Source organism: Tiliqua scincoides, chromosome 3 (genome assembly GCF_035046505.1).
Source record: "Tiliqua scincoides isolate rTilSci1 chromosome 3, rTilSci1.hap2, whole genome shotgun sequence".
In the NCBI taxonomy this organism is placed as follows: domain Eukaryota; kingdom Metazoa; phylum Chordata; class Lepidosauria; order Squamata; family Scincidae; genus Tiliqua; species Tiliqua scincoides.
The window spans coordinates 20,160,247-20,176,543 of record NC_089823.1 but is presented as its reverse complement, the minus strand read 5'-3'; the positions used below and the strand labels follow the sequence as shown (position 1 = coordinate 20,176,543).

At 43.6% G+C, this 16,297-nt stretch overlaps 2 protein-coding genes across 2 annotated transcripts; both read left to right on the top strand.

Moving 5' to 3' along the window:
* Nucleotides 1–594: 594 nt before the first annotated feature.
* LOC136644078 (vitelline membrane outer layer protein 1 homolog) lies at nt 595–3,414 on the top strand. Its single transcript, XM_066619588.1, has 3 exons — nt 595–684; nt 1,339–1,442; nt 3,174–3,414. Exons 1-3 carry the CDS (start codon nt 595–597, stop codon nt 3,412–3,414), a joined length of 435 nt encoding a protein of 144 aa, XP_066475685.1.
* Nucleotides 3,415–10,218: 6,804 nt separating this feature from the next.
* LOC136644075 (vitelline membrane outer layer protein 1-like) lies at nt 10,219–16,082 on the top strand. The gene is made up of 3 exons (XM_066619586.1): nt 10,219–10,392; nt 12,261–12,364; nt 15,785–16,082. Exons 1-3 carry the CDS (start codon nt 10,219–10,221, stop codon nt 16,080–16,082), a joined length of 576 nt encoding a protein of 191 aa, XP_066475683.1.
* Nucleotides 16,083–16,297: the final 215 nt, after the last annotated feature.

Here is a 16,297-nt window from a genome sequence, read left to right as displayed (position 1 = left end):
AACTAAAATAACCAGATCAATTCCAAACGATTCAGATTTTTTTTTACCAAGTATCAAACCGTCAATTACACCATTTAGCAATTCCTTTGACACAATCTGTATTTAATGGATAGCAATCCATTCACTGCTGTTGCTCCACATTTTGCTTTAAGTTCTAGAATATTTACTGGTTGCCAGGTGTGCTTTTCTAGTTTAAACCATAAAACTGACTTTGTACAAACTCCCAGCAACTCCGAGTTAGTCAGTCAATTCCTGCATCAACTCAGATAAATTGCATACACTTCTAGGGGCAATGACAGAAACAGATTCAAAGAGGTTTTCACCGAAGAAGTGACCAGCCAAAATTCCTCAAGTATAAATTTCCTCTGTCTTAGGGCCCAATCCTATCCAATTTTCCAGTGCCGGTGCAGCTGTGCCAATGGGTCATGCGCTGCATCTTAAGGTGGGGCAGCAGTCACAGAAGCCCCCTTGAAGTATGGGAACATTTGTTCCCTTACCTTGGGGCTGCATTGCGGCTACACCGGTGCTGGAAAATTGGATAGGATTGGGCCCTTATTCTCTAATTTTGTTTCTGTACAGAAGAGGCTGTTTCCCATGGACCTGTCTATTCACACAATGCTATTCTTGATCTTCTCCATCTGCCTCTGGTATGGACAAACCCGGCCTACCTATAGAATAATTGCTGTAGGAAATGGAGGAAAACGTGGTTTTTGGGCATGGGAACCAATGATATGTCCCTCAGGTTATGCCAGGGGATTCTCAATCAAGGTGAGTGGCTGTGTCTTCTTCTTACTGTCCAAAGGTTGAAGGTGGAGATCAAAAACCAGCCAGAGGTAAGTAAAAATATTTTCTCCTTCCATCTATGGAGGCCTCCTGGTGGCATACAGGTCTTCTGTAACCCATGGAATGCCCACAGTCCTTCCTGTTGCCACACCAGCATATCAGGGCTGGCAGAGCCACTGTATTGAGCGCTGCATTGCTTGTCCTTTGTGGCAGCTGCCACAAGGCAGAGCCTGATTTTTGAGCTTTAATTGAATTATTTATAACATTTCTTTTAATTTGCTTGATGATGTCACTTCCAGCCATGACATCACTTCCAGTGGGTCCCAGACAGATTGTCATTCTAAAAAGTGGGTCCCGGTGTTAAAAGTTTGAGAACCACTGCCTTAACTTGGCTGTTACAATTTGATCAGATTTGGATTTTCTAAAACACAGTGTGTTTGCTAATGTTCACTGAAAACAGCCACAGTATGTTTTACCCTTGCATAAATGTGGACTATGATGGGACCCTAGATGGGAGCAACAGATTTATCAGATAGTTTTTCTTTTCACCACCAGTTAGATGGAACGCATGGTAAACTCTTGTGGCAGGATGACTCATCCCTGAATGGCATCCGTCTCTACTGTTCTGATGGTACACAAATTGAGTCCCGAGTTGGACCGTGAGTTGGCTTCTACTTTCCTTTCCATGTTGTTTTGCAGCTGGAATTGGCGGGAGGGGCTGAAGCGTTTTTATGCTTGCTTACGTCTTGATACTGGATGACTATCCTAGTCTGTCTGACTTGTTCTGAGTGCCAAGCTGAATGCTCTCAATGAGAGGTGGTTCCTCATTTTTGACCTAACATCACGTGATCCCATGAATATGAACAAAGACTGACAAAGAGTCTAGACATTTAAAGACCAAACAAGACATGATTTCAATCATGTCACTGATGGTGGCATACTTGCATTTTTAAAAATAATTAGCATTTGTGATGTATCTGATCTGGCTCAACATCCAGGCGAAGGGGGTAAGGAGATGGGCTTTGCAGTGTGGTTCTGATCCAAATTGTCTTCCTCATCCCCCATGTAGATTATTTACACTGGGGGAAAAATGTCCAGTTGGAACCAATGGAAATATTTTTCTTACTGATGTCACGTAGTATGCAGGTGGCCTCAGTTTGTACTGGGCCCATTGTGTGTCCTATTAACACATATGAAAAAGGAATGTATACCAAGGTCAACAATGCAATTAAAATCATGTGCTGTTTGGCCATCAGGTGCAAAGCCTCCATCTTACTTTAATATATAATCCTCGTAATAAAATCCTGGTTTCCTTCCAGGATTTCATGAAGAAGGGAATATATTCCAGTAAGGTGGAGAGAAAATCAAAATATTTTGCTTTAATTTTGGAATGGTTGACAGTGACATCACTAGGGTTTGTTCACCCAGTGCAGGAGGCAAGGTGTGTCACCCCTATAATGGACCTCCTTCCATTCAGTGGGCAGGGCAATGCCTCCGGTGGTGATGTACCATCGCCCTGCCCCGCTAGTTTTTTGGCTATAACTTTGGATGGAAGAGATATATTTCAAGGTGGTTTATTTCATTGCATTCCGCATGAAAATACGCATTGATTGATATATAATACAAAGTGTTACAAAGATTTTAAAAATTTTGATGAATAGTAGTGTCACACACCTCCCCCCCGTGTCTGTCACCCAGTGCAGCCTTCACCCTCTGCGCTCCCTAGCAATACCACTGATCATTGAGCCAGCTTAGGTACAATTCACAAATACTAGTGCACTTGTGTTGGTTTTGTTTTATTTTCATTTAAAATTGTCTCCACCAGGTGTTAAAGATAATTTATATAAATAACAAGAATAATATTATAAATATAAATGCTGTTAATAAATGCTTTATAAATACAAATGCTGTAATTATATAGTGTGTAAGATTAGCTAGCTAAAAGCTGCAATCCTATAACACTTTCCTGGGAAAGTGAGTCCATTGAATACAGTGGGACTTACTCCTGAGTAGACATGGCTAGGAGTGTGCTAAAAGGGAAGCTAGATCCACCTGTTACTTGCATTTGCAGAAGCAATGCTCTTTCAGTGATCAGAAGCGAGCTTTAAGAAGAGAGATTTCTATCTCTTTATTACCCTGTTTGTGAACCTCCATGAAGTTGGACACTCTTCGTAGAAACAGCTGGGCACATAGTCCGTTTCTCTTCACACACAACAGCAAATACATATTCTGATTGTTAATTGCATCCAAGATGTAAAGGATGGCTACTATTTGTAGATCTTTAATGTTCATATACATAATGACACCATCATTATTTTCTATGGCAGGCGGGGAAATTGGTTGAGTAGGCAGATGTGTCCCGAAAGCTATCTGACCTCCTTTGCTCTAAGAGTGGCCAAACCTCAACCTCTGTGGATTTTTGGTGATGATACAGGAGCTACCAATATCAAGTTCAAATGTGGTGATGACACTGAACTGGAGGGCAGAGGCCATACATGGGGTAAATACGGCCATTGGAGTTCTAGCTGCTTCCCTGCCTCCATATGTGGTTTGCGTACACGGATTGATTCTACCAGGCCCTGGCTCGATATCTCAGGACTTAATGATGTGTTGTTCTACTGCTGTTTATGAAAGAACTGTAAGAATGTCATCCTCCTAAGGTACGGTTGCCTGGTCTTAACCACACCTACATTTCGAATTAATAGTTGTGTGTGTGTCTTTACGTTTATCAGTTCTTGGTGGGTTGTGACCCAATTTCTAGTGGGTCCCACCCAGCCTCCATTGAAAACATGGGAGATGGAAAGATGAGATAACTAATTGCCTCAAGCCCCGAGGCTATTCAGAAATCAGATAGCTGCTAACTGCCCTGCAAAGAGCTCAGCTCTTGCAGTTTTCAAGGAGCTGAGCTCCTGAAGTTTGTAAGCTTGTGTAAATTTAGGGAGATAAATGTTTGAGTATCTTTTTTCTGGTGTGTGTGTGTGTGTGTGTGTGTGTGTGTGTGTGCGTGCGTGCGTGCGTGCGTGCGTGTGTGTTTAAGTCTGTTAATGACAGGTAGTGGGGGCAGGTGAAGCCTGGGTCATGTAGCTAGGCCTCTCAAGTCTTGAGGCTATTCATTAAGGCTGCCTCATTACAAGAAATTGGTCATGTTTTTCGCAAATAAATGAATAAAATATTACTTGTAAATACATTTTTAAAATATATTTTTTCTTTCTAGATCACTTTTTTAAAAGTCTCATAAAGCTAAGAGGATCCTGATAGAGTGTCATTTTGAAAAAAGTGGGTCCTGGTGTGAAAACATTTGAGAACCACTGAGCTTGATGATGATGAATATTCGTGGACTGCTTTTCAACAGAAGCAGTTTACAAAGTGGTCTGCATAGTAAAAGGGTGGATGGAGGGTGGGGAGGAGGTGGGGAGGAGGAAGCAGGTAGGGGGAGTGCAGGAGTTGGGGCCAGGACCTGGCGGTTATGCCAGATCCTAGCCCTCATTCCTGGGCAGTGTGAAGCAGCTCCTGTTTGCTCTGTTCTACCTGGATCTGCAGCACCTTATCAGGTGGTACAGATTTGAGTAGACCCATTGGGGTCACTGCAGCTCTCCCCAGGGTAAGGGGAAATTTTTTTCCCCTTGCCTAGGGCTGAGCCTTAGCCAGCCGGAAACCGCCTGCCTGCCTGCCTGCCTGTTCCATCGCAAGTTAGGATTGCACTGCCTATGTGTGTGCGTGCATGCGTGTGTGTGTGTGAGAGAGAGCGAGCGCACACCAACTTTAGCTCCGGGTCTATTCCCATTCCTGAAAGTGTTAATGAGAGTTCATTTGCAGAAATCTTTGTGTGATAGCAGGAATTTGCAAAATAAAAAATGCATTTGTAATTTGCTTGCTAAAAAAGCATTGGAAGCAACATGCGTAAACTAAGAAAAGACCGAGTTTCACTTTTCAACCATAGCTCCTGTCCCTATCCTGTCAAGTGAGTGGAGGACACTTGTATGTGACATTAAATGTGTCACTGACCCTAATGTGCTTCACTGCTTCTAATGGCAGTTTTTTTTGAGGTGAGCTGGCAGGGCACTATCCACTTGCGGCACCCAGGATCAACGATCCACTGTAACAATTTGGCCTTGGACCCTTAATAGGTTTGCAATGCAGGCAGAAGATCCCCTGCCTTATAAATCAGCCCTCTCCCTTCTGCCTTCTGCTGTCAACTGGGAATTTTCTGCAACATGGGGCGCCACTTGTTTTCATCCAAAGTGACAGAATGGGGGGGGGGGGAATGAAAACTTGCATGAAAGTCATGTACTTACGTTGGAACAAACTGAAATGCCCACTGGTGGCTGGGAAGAAAATTGGTGGTTGGGAATGCTCAGTGGTGGTTGGAGGAGGAAGGGGGTCAGCTGTTAATATGAGAGTGACTCTTCATAGTATGAAGCAGGAAATCCTTGTCCTTTATGAAATAAAATAACCGGAATTCACAATTGCCATGAATTCACATTGTTTTGGTTTGGTTTTCTTACTGCAGCATATATAGAAGGAGCTACAGCAGCATCCAATAATATACTATTAAATGACCAAAGAGAAGATATCTGTGGCCTGTGGGCATTGGACCAAGAAGTACATCTATAGAAACAGGACACTTCTGACAATCAAAAGCTATATCTGGAGATAAACAATGGAATTCCATCAATGACAGACTGAAACATTTGTTTCAGAAATAAAATTCCTTCTGACACTGCCTGTGTACAATATGTGTACTGATTTAGAATAGTGGGCATCTGTTTCTGTATGTTTGAAATAGGTGCTGAATCATGTAGATCAGTGCTTCTCAAACTGTGGGTTATGAGCCAATTTCATGTGGGTCCCCATTCATTTCAATGTGAATTTTATTCTTAATATATTAGATTTGATGTTACCATGCTATGAGACTGCATTTGAGGAAATGTTACAGACCTGTATTTTTAACAGGCTACTATGTATATGCTTTTAATAATGACAGTCATAATGGGGCTTGCTCCCTGGTAAGTGTGGATAGAACTGCAACTTTTGTTTGTGGAATTTTTTTTTTTTTTTAATCAGCAACTTTTTAGATCAGGAACTGCTTGGGAGAGTTAGGAGGGTTCTTCTTAATTTTAAATAATTTTTATTCTTATTGTACACGTTTAATTTACTTACTTAATTTGATTTAATTTTGTTGAATGGAGGGTGTTAAAAACTTTCCTGCTTGATAATGTCATTTCCGGCCATGACAATCACTTCCAGGTAAATGACATCACTGCGGGTGGGTCCTGACAAATTGTCATTGTAAAAAGTGGGCCCCAATGCAAAATAGTTTGAGAACCACTGAACTACATTGTAGATCTTTGTGGTACTTTATCCGTCTCATCTACCTGGTGATTTTACTAATTGTGAGCTGATGGAGGGAGAATTATAACTTTCATACCAAGGTGACCAAACAATTTCAGCAGCAGTTAATTTTCCTTCTTGGAGTGCTGGTAAATATGAAACTCTTGTTCAGTAACTTGAAACAATATTATCATAGGCACCAAGTTTGGATTTTCACTGATTATTCAATAGATCTTACATACGAGCTGAGTTAAATTTGAAGTCTCATACACCCACCACACATGCAAAAAGGGCAGACCATTTCCAGAATTTCAAGTGTATGGTTAAGACTACATAATGTGAACTGTATATTAAATGGTACAGTATGTACATGACATACGCAATGCAAAATATTCTGAAGAAAGGTTACTTTAAACTGTTTTTTATACATTTCTTTATTTTAATTTTAAATGATGCACACTTAACAGAATATTGTATAACGATCAAATACAGAAGGATTACGCATATACATCAAGACAAGGCTTCCAAATCTCTACAAATTTATCTGTGGAAAATGGACTTCTAAAGAATATAAATTCGAATATTAAAAGAACCTGTAGATCTTCAATCTATTGCAAATATGTGGGTGGAAACTTGTTGTTCCAACATTTGAGAATGTGATGTTTTGTGACTATTAGGGCACTTAAGGATCCACCTACACTGATCATCAGGTAGTCTCCACCCATAATGGTAATTAAGTAACTCAACAGTAAATTTGTAGCAATAAATGGAAATGCTTGACCTATTACTCTAAATGCTACCTCTGACCAAAAAGGCTGAATCACAGTACAAGACCAACCATGTGAATAAACGTGACTTCATTTTCACCACCACAATAGCACAACAAATCTTTACTACAATCCTTACTATGCATATGCTTAGGAGTCCAGTATGCCCTAAAAATAACTTTTTTAATGAATCAGCTGTAACTTGAGATCTCTAAAAATTTTAGTTTTATTAGAGCGCAATCCTAAATTGCACTTAAGCCAGCCACCAGAGGAGTTGGGAAGGCTGGCGCAAGGATGCATTACTGAGGATGCAAATAATGAACTTGGGATGCTGACATTACTCCTAGTTCAAATCTGGTCACCAACAGATGTTTTAATTGTAAATATTTCCAACTGTCCAAGGGTTGAAGTCCAAATTTATTATTTAATTTAACCCAGGACAGAAAGTTCTGATCCTGCTAATTCAATTGATCAATGTACAATTTCCTGTTCCAGTCCAATCACCCCAAAAGAAGGGTTGTCTCTCTATTTTTAACTCAGGGTTATCCCATAGAGTCAATCTAGCATGAGTAAAGGGGTCAAATCTTTATTTCCTGGCCGTAATCACCCAAAGACATCTTACTGAAGAGATTGTTGGTGGGGCTCCATGCACCCTATTCCACTTGGAGCCCAACACCATCCACTTAGAAAGTGGGTCTAAATACGAAACTTCCAAGCTAGCCCATGTAGGTTTATCCAGTTTGGAGTCCCAGTAATTCAGGGGTTCCCAAACTGTGTGCCATGACTCCCCAGGGCGCTGAGGAAAGTAGCTGGGGGAGTCATGGAAATGTTTTAATGAATAATATAAACAAATCAAGTTGTGGGTCACAATGAGAGTTAGCCAGGGGTGGAGGCTTCAGTTGCTTGGCTTCTACCCCACACATGATGATGCTGGCAAGAGTCATTGCTGGAGGGAACAGAAGGCAGGGACCAGAAGGGCTTCTTTGCTTTCTGGACTCAGATGTGGTTGGTGGGCTCAAGTGCCTGGATCACTTTACAAGCTGTTTACAAATGGTGGGGGAGAAGAGCTCTTGGAATGCATGACACCTTCTGAGCGAAACCGGCTTTCACTCCAAGAGCTCTTCTTTTTGTTCTTTTGTTTGCACTTTTATGTCTTTCTGATCCCTGCTTGTTCCTCCCCTTCTAGGTCCCACCCTCCTGTCTGTCCCTTCATCTTGCTAATTCCTTGTGAGTGGCCTCCCCCTGCCCAGGTGATCTTGCTCCACCAGGCCATCGCAGGTGTTCACAGAGGGTGGGCCACCCATGCTTCCATGCCATCCTGCCAGCTCTGCCCCCACCCAGGTGCCTATGAACCTCTGCAAATGTTCATAGACATGGGCCAAATTTTCACCACCCAGACAGAGCTGGTCCATGTCAGCTGGCCATCAAAGTGGCCGCTTCCTCAGCCTGTTCCTGGGATGCTTCATCATCCTTCAGTGGCAGTGCAACAAGGGACCATTCGGTGGCTTCTCGCTCAACAGCTTCCCCATGGAATGCATCCAAGTGGGGCCAGCCTCTGTTGCCACCCTCTTCTTCTCTGCCCCTGGGCCTGGGTGAATCCAACTCCAGATACCTGTAAAGCACCCTGTCCTCTGATGGATGGTGGGGCAGGTATCAAACTTATGAGCTCCATACACAGCCTTCCATCTGTTCTGCTCAGGTATGGAACAGCAGAGCACGTCAAGTGCTGCTCAGGGCAGCCCACACTTCATTCTCTTGCCCACATTCGTATTTCACTGATCTGCTGAGAATCTCTTTCATCCTGGCAATAAGAGTTTTGACTGTAAGTAGATCGTTCCTGCTCTGATCTCAGCAGCTGAAGGCAAACCTTGTGATTCAACCAGTAGTGTGCAGGCACTACAAGCTGACAGACTGGAGTGAGGTAATGTGGGAGGGGGAGCATCTAGATATGGTGTTCTATTTTCAGTACCACCTGGGAAAACCGAAATCTTTTTTTCACATATTATTTGGTAAGTTTTCTCCGAGGAGGAATAAACTCATCTGTTACTTGAGAGCCAAGCTACATGCGTATGTAAGCACCTCCATTTTTTAAAATCCTATTGGCTGGGGTATTCCCACTTGGAACTGGGAGTGCGGGTAAGTTTCTCATGCACTGTTGTCATCCTGAGAATAGTCCCACTTTCAGTGTAGCTTGGAACTAAGGGTAATGCTGATCTATCCAAGATCAGCATCAAAGCTGTTGATAACATATTGGTGCCACAATTAGGCCTAAGAAAAGGAATTCTAACTAAAACACATGAAGTGTCCGGCGGCACCTTGGGAGCAGGGAACTTTTGTCCCCTTCCCCCGGGTAAGCGCAGTAGCCCCGCAATGGGAGGCAAAAACCTCCATGTTGGGTGGCGAGCCCAACACAGAGGCTTTGGATCTGGTGGAGCTTCCTCCTTCCCTCCCTCCCCCAACATGCCTCCCCCCGCCCTCTCCCCTCCTTTCACCTACCTGTCATGCCTCCTCCCCGCCCTCTCCCTGCCCCTCCCCTCTCTCCAGAACCGCCTCTTCTCTACCTCCCCCATGCCCCAGCTTACCTCTCCGTTGCTTGGTGGTCCATGCGACGGTGCGCGCTGGCGGTAAGCCAGCATGCAGAGCTCAGAATTGGGCTCTTAATCATTTATGTAACATTATAACATGTATAAGGTACCCATTTGTACCAGATGCATTTCATTTTGTTCGTTACCTACTTAAATCATGTCCAGTGAAGCATTTGAATTGTATTCATAATTTGGAAGAACTGGGAAGAGAGGTGATTTCCCTGTTTTCTTTACAAGAGCATGAGCTTCTATAAACAAGCCACAATATAGCACTTCTGCATGCTCTTTTTTAAAAAGACTTTTAGTATGACATGTGAGAATTGGTGTAGTGTAGTGGGTAAGAAACTGAGGGCCCAATCCTATCCAACTTTCCAGCTCTGATGTAGCCGTGCCAACAGGGTGGGCACTGCAGCGGGGGGGGGGGCTCAAGATAAGGGAATGTGTGTTCCTTTACCTCAAAGCTGCACTGTGGCTGTATCAGTGCCGGAAAGTTGGATAAGATTGGGTCCTGATAGCCCAATCTTATCCACTCCCCTCATATCAATCTGGCAGCACCAGAATAGCAACCAGTGCATCATATGGTGGTGGTGGTGGGGGGGGTTTGGAAAGATGTCCTGGGTAGAAGGAAAAGGCCATGTTCTTCAGCTCCTCTCTGTATAACTGTTCATTTCCGGGGGCAGGTATTGTCCAAACAAGTTCATGCTATTATTCTTCAACATGTTTACAGCTGAAGCCAGAGAACACATCCTACAATGAACTGTGTCGCCTACCCTGTGATCCTTTCAATCCTTGCCTGCTTTCTCCATGATACAAACATCCAAAGTTATGTTATATCTACTATCACCGTGCCAAATGGAGGTCCTTGGGGCAGCTGGGGGAAAGCAGAGTTTTGTTCCCATGGGTATGCTGTTGGTTTCTCGCTGAAGGTAAAACCTTGCACACAGCTTTTCTGAGTAACTTGTGCTGAGTAGATTCTTAGAATACTGTCACAGAGCAATCATGTCCAGGGTTCCTTTAGAAGAAGGATGACCAATAAACCAGTTTAAGTCTGTGGGGTCATTTTTCCAATTTCCAAGTCCAAGTTTCACCAAGAGAACCTATGCCCACTTTCAGCTAATTAGCTCTCCTGTTTTCCCCAGTAATGGCCCTCATTTTGCACTGCTGGATCCCACCCCCAGGGTAGTTCACCTGTTCAACCTGCAGAGGTTCTCCTTCCTCCCCTCTCCTGCCAGCAGCTTCTCCAGGCACCTCAGCTACAACTTGGTCCTTAGCAGGTCTTGGGAGTGGCAGCCACATGCCAATCTCCAGTGTCTCCAGCAGTCTCTGTTCCAGCAATCCTCAGAAGTCCATTCGCCCATCTGTCAATTAGTCATTTAGTCCATAGGTCAGTCAGCAGGTCCAATAGTCCATCAGCCAGTCCATTAGTTCCCCAGTCCATTAATCCATCAGTTCAGTTCTCTCTCTCAATCTCTCCAAACTCCTTCCTTCTACACCCACCAAACTCTCCCTTCTTCAGGTGCTGCTTTTATCCCTTAATGATCTGGTTGCCTCACATAGCTGCCACTGTGCAGTATACCCACTGCTAGTTAGAGCTGTGGGGTTAACCCTATGCTTGCCTGCCAGAGCGAGGGGCCACTGTTGATACCACACCCTATCTCTTTGAGGGACCTTTCACATTTCCATTATATTTGTTGAAATACTAAAGCAGCAAAACAAGTCTTGTTCTGCTGGTAATGGCTGCTGCAAACCACCTGTGAAGACTGCTTTAGCAGTGCTATCATGCTGGAGTGCCAGGGAGAAGGCCAGAGCCTTCCAGCTTAGGTTGGCAGGTTACTGGAGCAGGTAAGCCCACACAGGGGGTAGAACGGCGTGGGGAGAAGTTGGGGATGGGCTGTACATGGGAGGGGTGGGCGGAACAGGGAGGAGATGGGTTGGAGAGGAGGTGGATTGGGCCTGGAAGGGGGTGGGTTCAGTGGAAACATCACCTGCCAAATCTGAACCCCCTTTCTGGGTCTGATCCATCTTCATGGATCAACATGAACTTGAGCCAGTGATATTGCTGGTGCAGGTTCAAGTTGACCCATAGTGGCTGCTGGGACTTATCTCAGGGAAAGGGAACAAATATCCCCATACCCCAAAGAGACTTCCAGCTGCAGAGTGGAGAGCTGTGAAAATTATCTCTCCTTCTTGCACAAATAGGTTTCTTCTGCAAATGGAAAACAACCTTAGGATACAACCCAGAAAAAAGGATATCGTGCATGTTTTGTTCTGTTGTATTGTGTTGAGTATGTTTCAGCCTCAATTCATAGAAACCTCATCAATTCCTTTCTTCCTACCACTTCAAAGCAATGCTTTATAACATTGATTGCATCCAAGAGCGCATATTTATGCTACAAACATAAAGTGCTTTTGCACTATTTTCACTGTCATAGCGTATGCCCCCAAATCCTGGGAATTGTAGTTTGGTGAGAGTGCTAAGAATGATCTGAGATCCTTAACATACACAGACACGTGTGAACTGTGAACTTCCTAGTGTCCTCTAGGGAGAGGTAGCCATATAGTAACTTTGAAAAATAAAATGAGTGTTTAAAAAATCCAGAGAACGAGAGTCTTTCCACACCGTTCACTGTGTTGATCTATAATAGAATCCAAACCAGATTGCATTCCTGTGTGAATAAGTTATGTATTATCAGTGTGGGTGGTTCTGGTACCACCACAGGAAGAGGTTGTCCCTTAACGCACTTTTTGTTCTGATCTGTGGCTTATCACAGTCTCTCAATCCCTTTTACCTTAGATAGAGCCATACCAAGGTGGTAAAAAAGGCTACGATGACACATCCCTGAATGGCATCCGTCTGGTTTGCTCTGATGGCACATTCATTTCATCCTCAGTTGGACCGTGAGTGGCTCTGTGTTTTTGAACTACACAACTCTCTTTTAGGTGCATGGATACTCCTGCTCCCAAAGCAAATTCTGTTGCTCTGATACAACATGTCATGGAGCACATCAGGCTCCTGTCCCCTACATTCAACATATCACACATACACATACTTGTAAGCTTATGTAAGCACATCATAAACAAATACGAATTCCAACAACCTTTATTGGCATCCTACATAATAAATACACGGTCACAATGAACCCACTAATAAAAAACACATAAAACAAAAAACCACATATAAAATGCACACTCAAACATACCAGTCAGGGCTACCTTAGACTGCTAGAAATAAGAACTTTTGCAAGAAACTTGGCAACAAGCGACGTCGTTTCTTGCGAAAAGTCATGTAGAAGAAACGCTGCAAGAAGATGGGAGGGGCCAGAATAGCTAGAAAGAACAGGGTCTAGAATAGAGCGGCAGAGCTTGCTGAACGCAGGACAAATGCAAAAGAAATGAGTAACAGAATCAGGCTCAATGCTGCAATGGTTACGACACCTTTGGTCAAAGGGTATCCGCGAGTAGCAACCGCTCAACACTGCAGAGGGGAAGATATTCAACCAGGCTAACGTAAAAGCCCTCCTCTCGAGGGAATTCGTAAGGGAATGAAAATAAGAATACCGATTGGCAAAGGAAGGGAAAATACCATAATAAATAGGAGAACATATCCGATTCAGATCAGATGATAACCATAAAAATTCAGACTCACCAAGTCTTTCATAAATAAAAGACAGCGCCTGGTTGAAGTCACTGTTAAAAAGTGAGACTAGAGAAATACCAATAGATTCTAATTTAGATGTACAGAACAAAGACCAAGAGGATTGGAAGGGGTCTTTAAGAAAGTGGGCAAGAAGAGAATCAGGATCAGACTTAAAAAAAAGCCGTAACCAAAATTTAAAAGTAAATTTCCAGGCCAAAATTGAAGGGGGATGTGTACCCAACTCAAAAGACAAAGTAGACAATTTGATATAATTAGGGACCCCAAGAATTCGTCTATAAAAGGAGGCGGCCAGCTGATCAACTTTATTAGACATGGCATGGATCCAAATAGGAACCCCGTAAAGCAGGTGGCTAACCAATATTGTATTAAAGATATGAAGCGCAGCCGGGACGTACTGGTTCCCGGCTGTATGGTGAAATTTGGTTATCGCCCCAATTAGGTGTGAAGAAGAGGATGTCACAGAGTTTCTATGAAAGGACCATTTAAGTTTGTAATGTAAATGAATGCCAAGATATTTAAATGATTTAACTTGATCAATAGGCCAGTTATTGATTACCCAATGAAGGGGCCTCCAAGACTTGGAAAAAACTAATATTTTGGTTTTTTCCTCATTGATAGATAAATTGTTCCGCAGACAGTAAGTTTGAAATAGAACCAAAAAGTGCCTAAGACCTGAACATAAACAAATACACAAAGATGTAGTGCATCTCCCCTTATCTATCTACAAATAAACACTGCTGCTGTGTATTGATTGCACCGAGTCATTTTTCTTTTCAGAACCTGGTTCCATAAGGGCAGAATCAGTCCACCAAGTAGACATAAGTTGCAAGATTGTGCCCTTTGTTGAACCAGTACTTTAAAATTGGAATTTTGAACTCTCATAACTTTAGGAACACCTAAACTAGCTAAAGGTGTGTGCTTTCAATATCTTTGATTTTTGACATAATGTAACCTCCCAAAAGGAAAAATGAAAATATTTTTTTGGGGGGAGGGGGCGGACATTCCAAATGGAATGTCCAATAGAATGTCCTTAGGAATGTCCATAGGATGTCCAATCCTATGGATGCCTAATGCTGCTGAATTAGTGTTATGGTGGCATTAGGTACTTTCTGGTTATTATGAAAGGTGACATGGCAGAGTATGTGGCCTGGCCATCACGGAAAGTGACCAGCTCTGTGCAGCTGGTGGACATCCACTGGCCCCAGCAAGTGTGTGAAGGGGGTGGGAGAGAAGCAGGGGGTGAGCAGAATGGGGTGGAGGCGATGGGGCAGGGAGGTGGGTGAATTGGGACTGGGAAGGAGGCGGGTTCAGTGGCAATGGCATCTGCTGAATCCTAACTCCCTTCCTGGTCTTGTTCCCCATGGACTTGCACCAACAATACCATGGAACAGGTCTGAGTAGACCTGCCAGACTGGCATGGGCTTACCTTGGGGCAAGGGAGCAAATGTTCCCTTACCCCTGAGGTTCGCTGGTGATGCCCCAGCCAGGGAAGCCCTGTGTCTTCCCCCTTAAGGGGCATGGCGATAGCAAAGGCAGAGATGTAATCACCATGATAGGGTATAAAAGGGCTTTTAAAAACTTACTCTTGGTAGTACCAGCCTTCTAGAGTGTGCAGGGAGCCTGCAGACCACTCTGCAAGGCTCCCCAAGCCTCAGAATAGCTAACAAAAGTGATCATGACACTTCCAGTTTTGTGATCACAATGTCTGTTATGAGTAGGACAAATTGTCTTCATTTCGTGATCAATGAATTTTAAGACTTTAAAGCAGGGGTCTGCAACCTACGGCCCATGGTCCTGATGTGGTCTGCCAACCAAAGATATCTGATTCACAGTTACAAGGCCGTTGCTGACCGGCAGATGGCACTCTTATCTAGGGGTGGCAATGGCATTGGGAATCCACAAGGCTGGAAGTGGGACTCCAACACATAGACTCTGTGAGTTGGGAGTCACACCAGGACTCCAGTACATGGTAAATCAGGTGGAGGCTTGGCCTCACAAATTAGGCTCCATGTACTATGGACCTTGGCAAGCCAGTGATGTGAAGTTTGGTGATGATGTGATGACGTCATCCGGGCTTCATTGCCAAACAACTGGCCCCTAAACCAACAAAGGTTGCCAACCCCTGCTTTATACTGACAGAATGCTCAGGTCATTCACCTTAACCATACAAGCACTCACCGAAACATTTATTTTTGAGGGAAACAGGGGGTTGGTGTTTTATATGGAGAAAAGAGTTTATATAATGAAAGAAGCAACCTCAGCCGTTGCAGAGATCATGACCACCCAAACATTATGGGGAGTATTTCATTGATTATTTACATTACCCCCCCCCCCCACAGCATTTCAAGGAAGCAAAAAGATGTACCAAGTTGTATGTGTGCATCTGTCAGCAGCCAGTAGGCTAGAGAGCCAAAAGAGTCATTTTTCAGAGATGTTATACATACAGCTTGAAAATAGGAGGTAGCCTTGTAATATAAGCCTTCTTGGATCAATCTGAGCCTGGCCACTGTTGATAAAAAGAATGCTGAGATGATTGAACCTCATTGCAATTCTAGATATTCTCTTTGTAATCCCCTCTGAGGTGTCAGAAATTATATACACTACTTGGCATGAGCATTGGATTACATATCTCAGGCCTTTTCCATTGTTTTCTTTGGCAGGTGGGGTGGTTGGTCTGAGATTCAGTATTGCCCCAGACTGACGAAGATGATATCCTTTTCTCTGAGAGTAGAAAGACCCCAGATCAATGGGGATGATTCAGCATGCAGCAACATCCAGTTCCTCTGTGATGACAATACGACTATACTGGTAGGCAACTCACACCTATGGGGTACTTTTGGCCCCTGGAGCCAGCAGTGCTCACGCTTCATATGCGGGATCCAGACAAAAGTGGAGGCTCCTCAAGATTCTGAAGATGACACAGCACTTAATGATGTAAAGTTCTTCTGTTGTCCTTGAATCATAAGTGCTTCCCACTCCTAACAACACAACTGCCTGGTAGCTTTGCTGTGGGTTTGGTACCTATGATCTTTATCTGCAGTTGAATTAAATCTTTGACTGAAGAGTTGCGTGCACACTTTTTTCATCGGAATCCCTTAATGGTACATATAACACCTCTGGATGGGAAGACATAAAGAACAAAGCAACAGGGTATAGCCTTGTGGGCCTTGATG

Excerpts from the sequence above, each read along its gene's own strand:
- LOC136644078 (XM_066619588.1), top strand. The coding sequence starts at position 595 with ATGGACCTGTCTATTCACACAATGCTATTCTTGATCTTCTCCATCTGC. Across the intron at positions 685-1,338 it reads CTACCTATAGAATAATTGCT|TTAGATGGAACGCATGGTAA; the intron begins GTAGGAAATGGA and ends TTTCACCACCAG. Across the intron at positions 1,443-3,173 it reads ATTGAGTCCCGAGTTGGACC|AGTGGCCAAACCTCAACCTC; the intron begins GTGAGTTGGCTT and ends CTTTGCTCTAAG.
- LOC136644075 (XM_066619586.1), top strand. The coding sequence starts at position 10,219 with ATGAACTGTGTCGCCTACCCTGTGATCCTTTCAATCCTTGCCTGCTTT. Across the intron at positions 10,393-12,260 it reads CTGTTGGTTTCTCGCTGAAG|ATAGAGCCATACCAAGGTGG; the intron begins GTAAAACCTTGC and ends CTTTTACCTTAG. Across the intron at positions 12,365-15,784 it reads ATTTCATCCTCAGTTGGACC|GTGGGGTGGTTGGTCTGAGA; the intron begins GTGAGTGGCTCT and ends TTTCTTTGGCAG.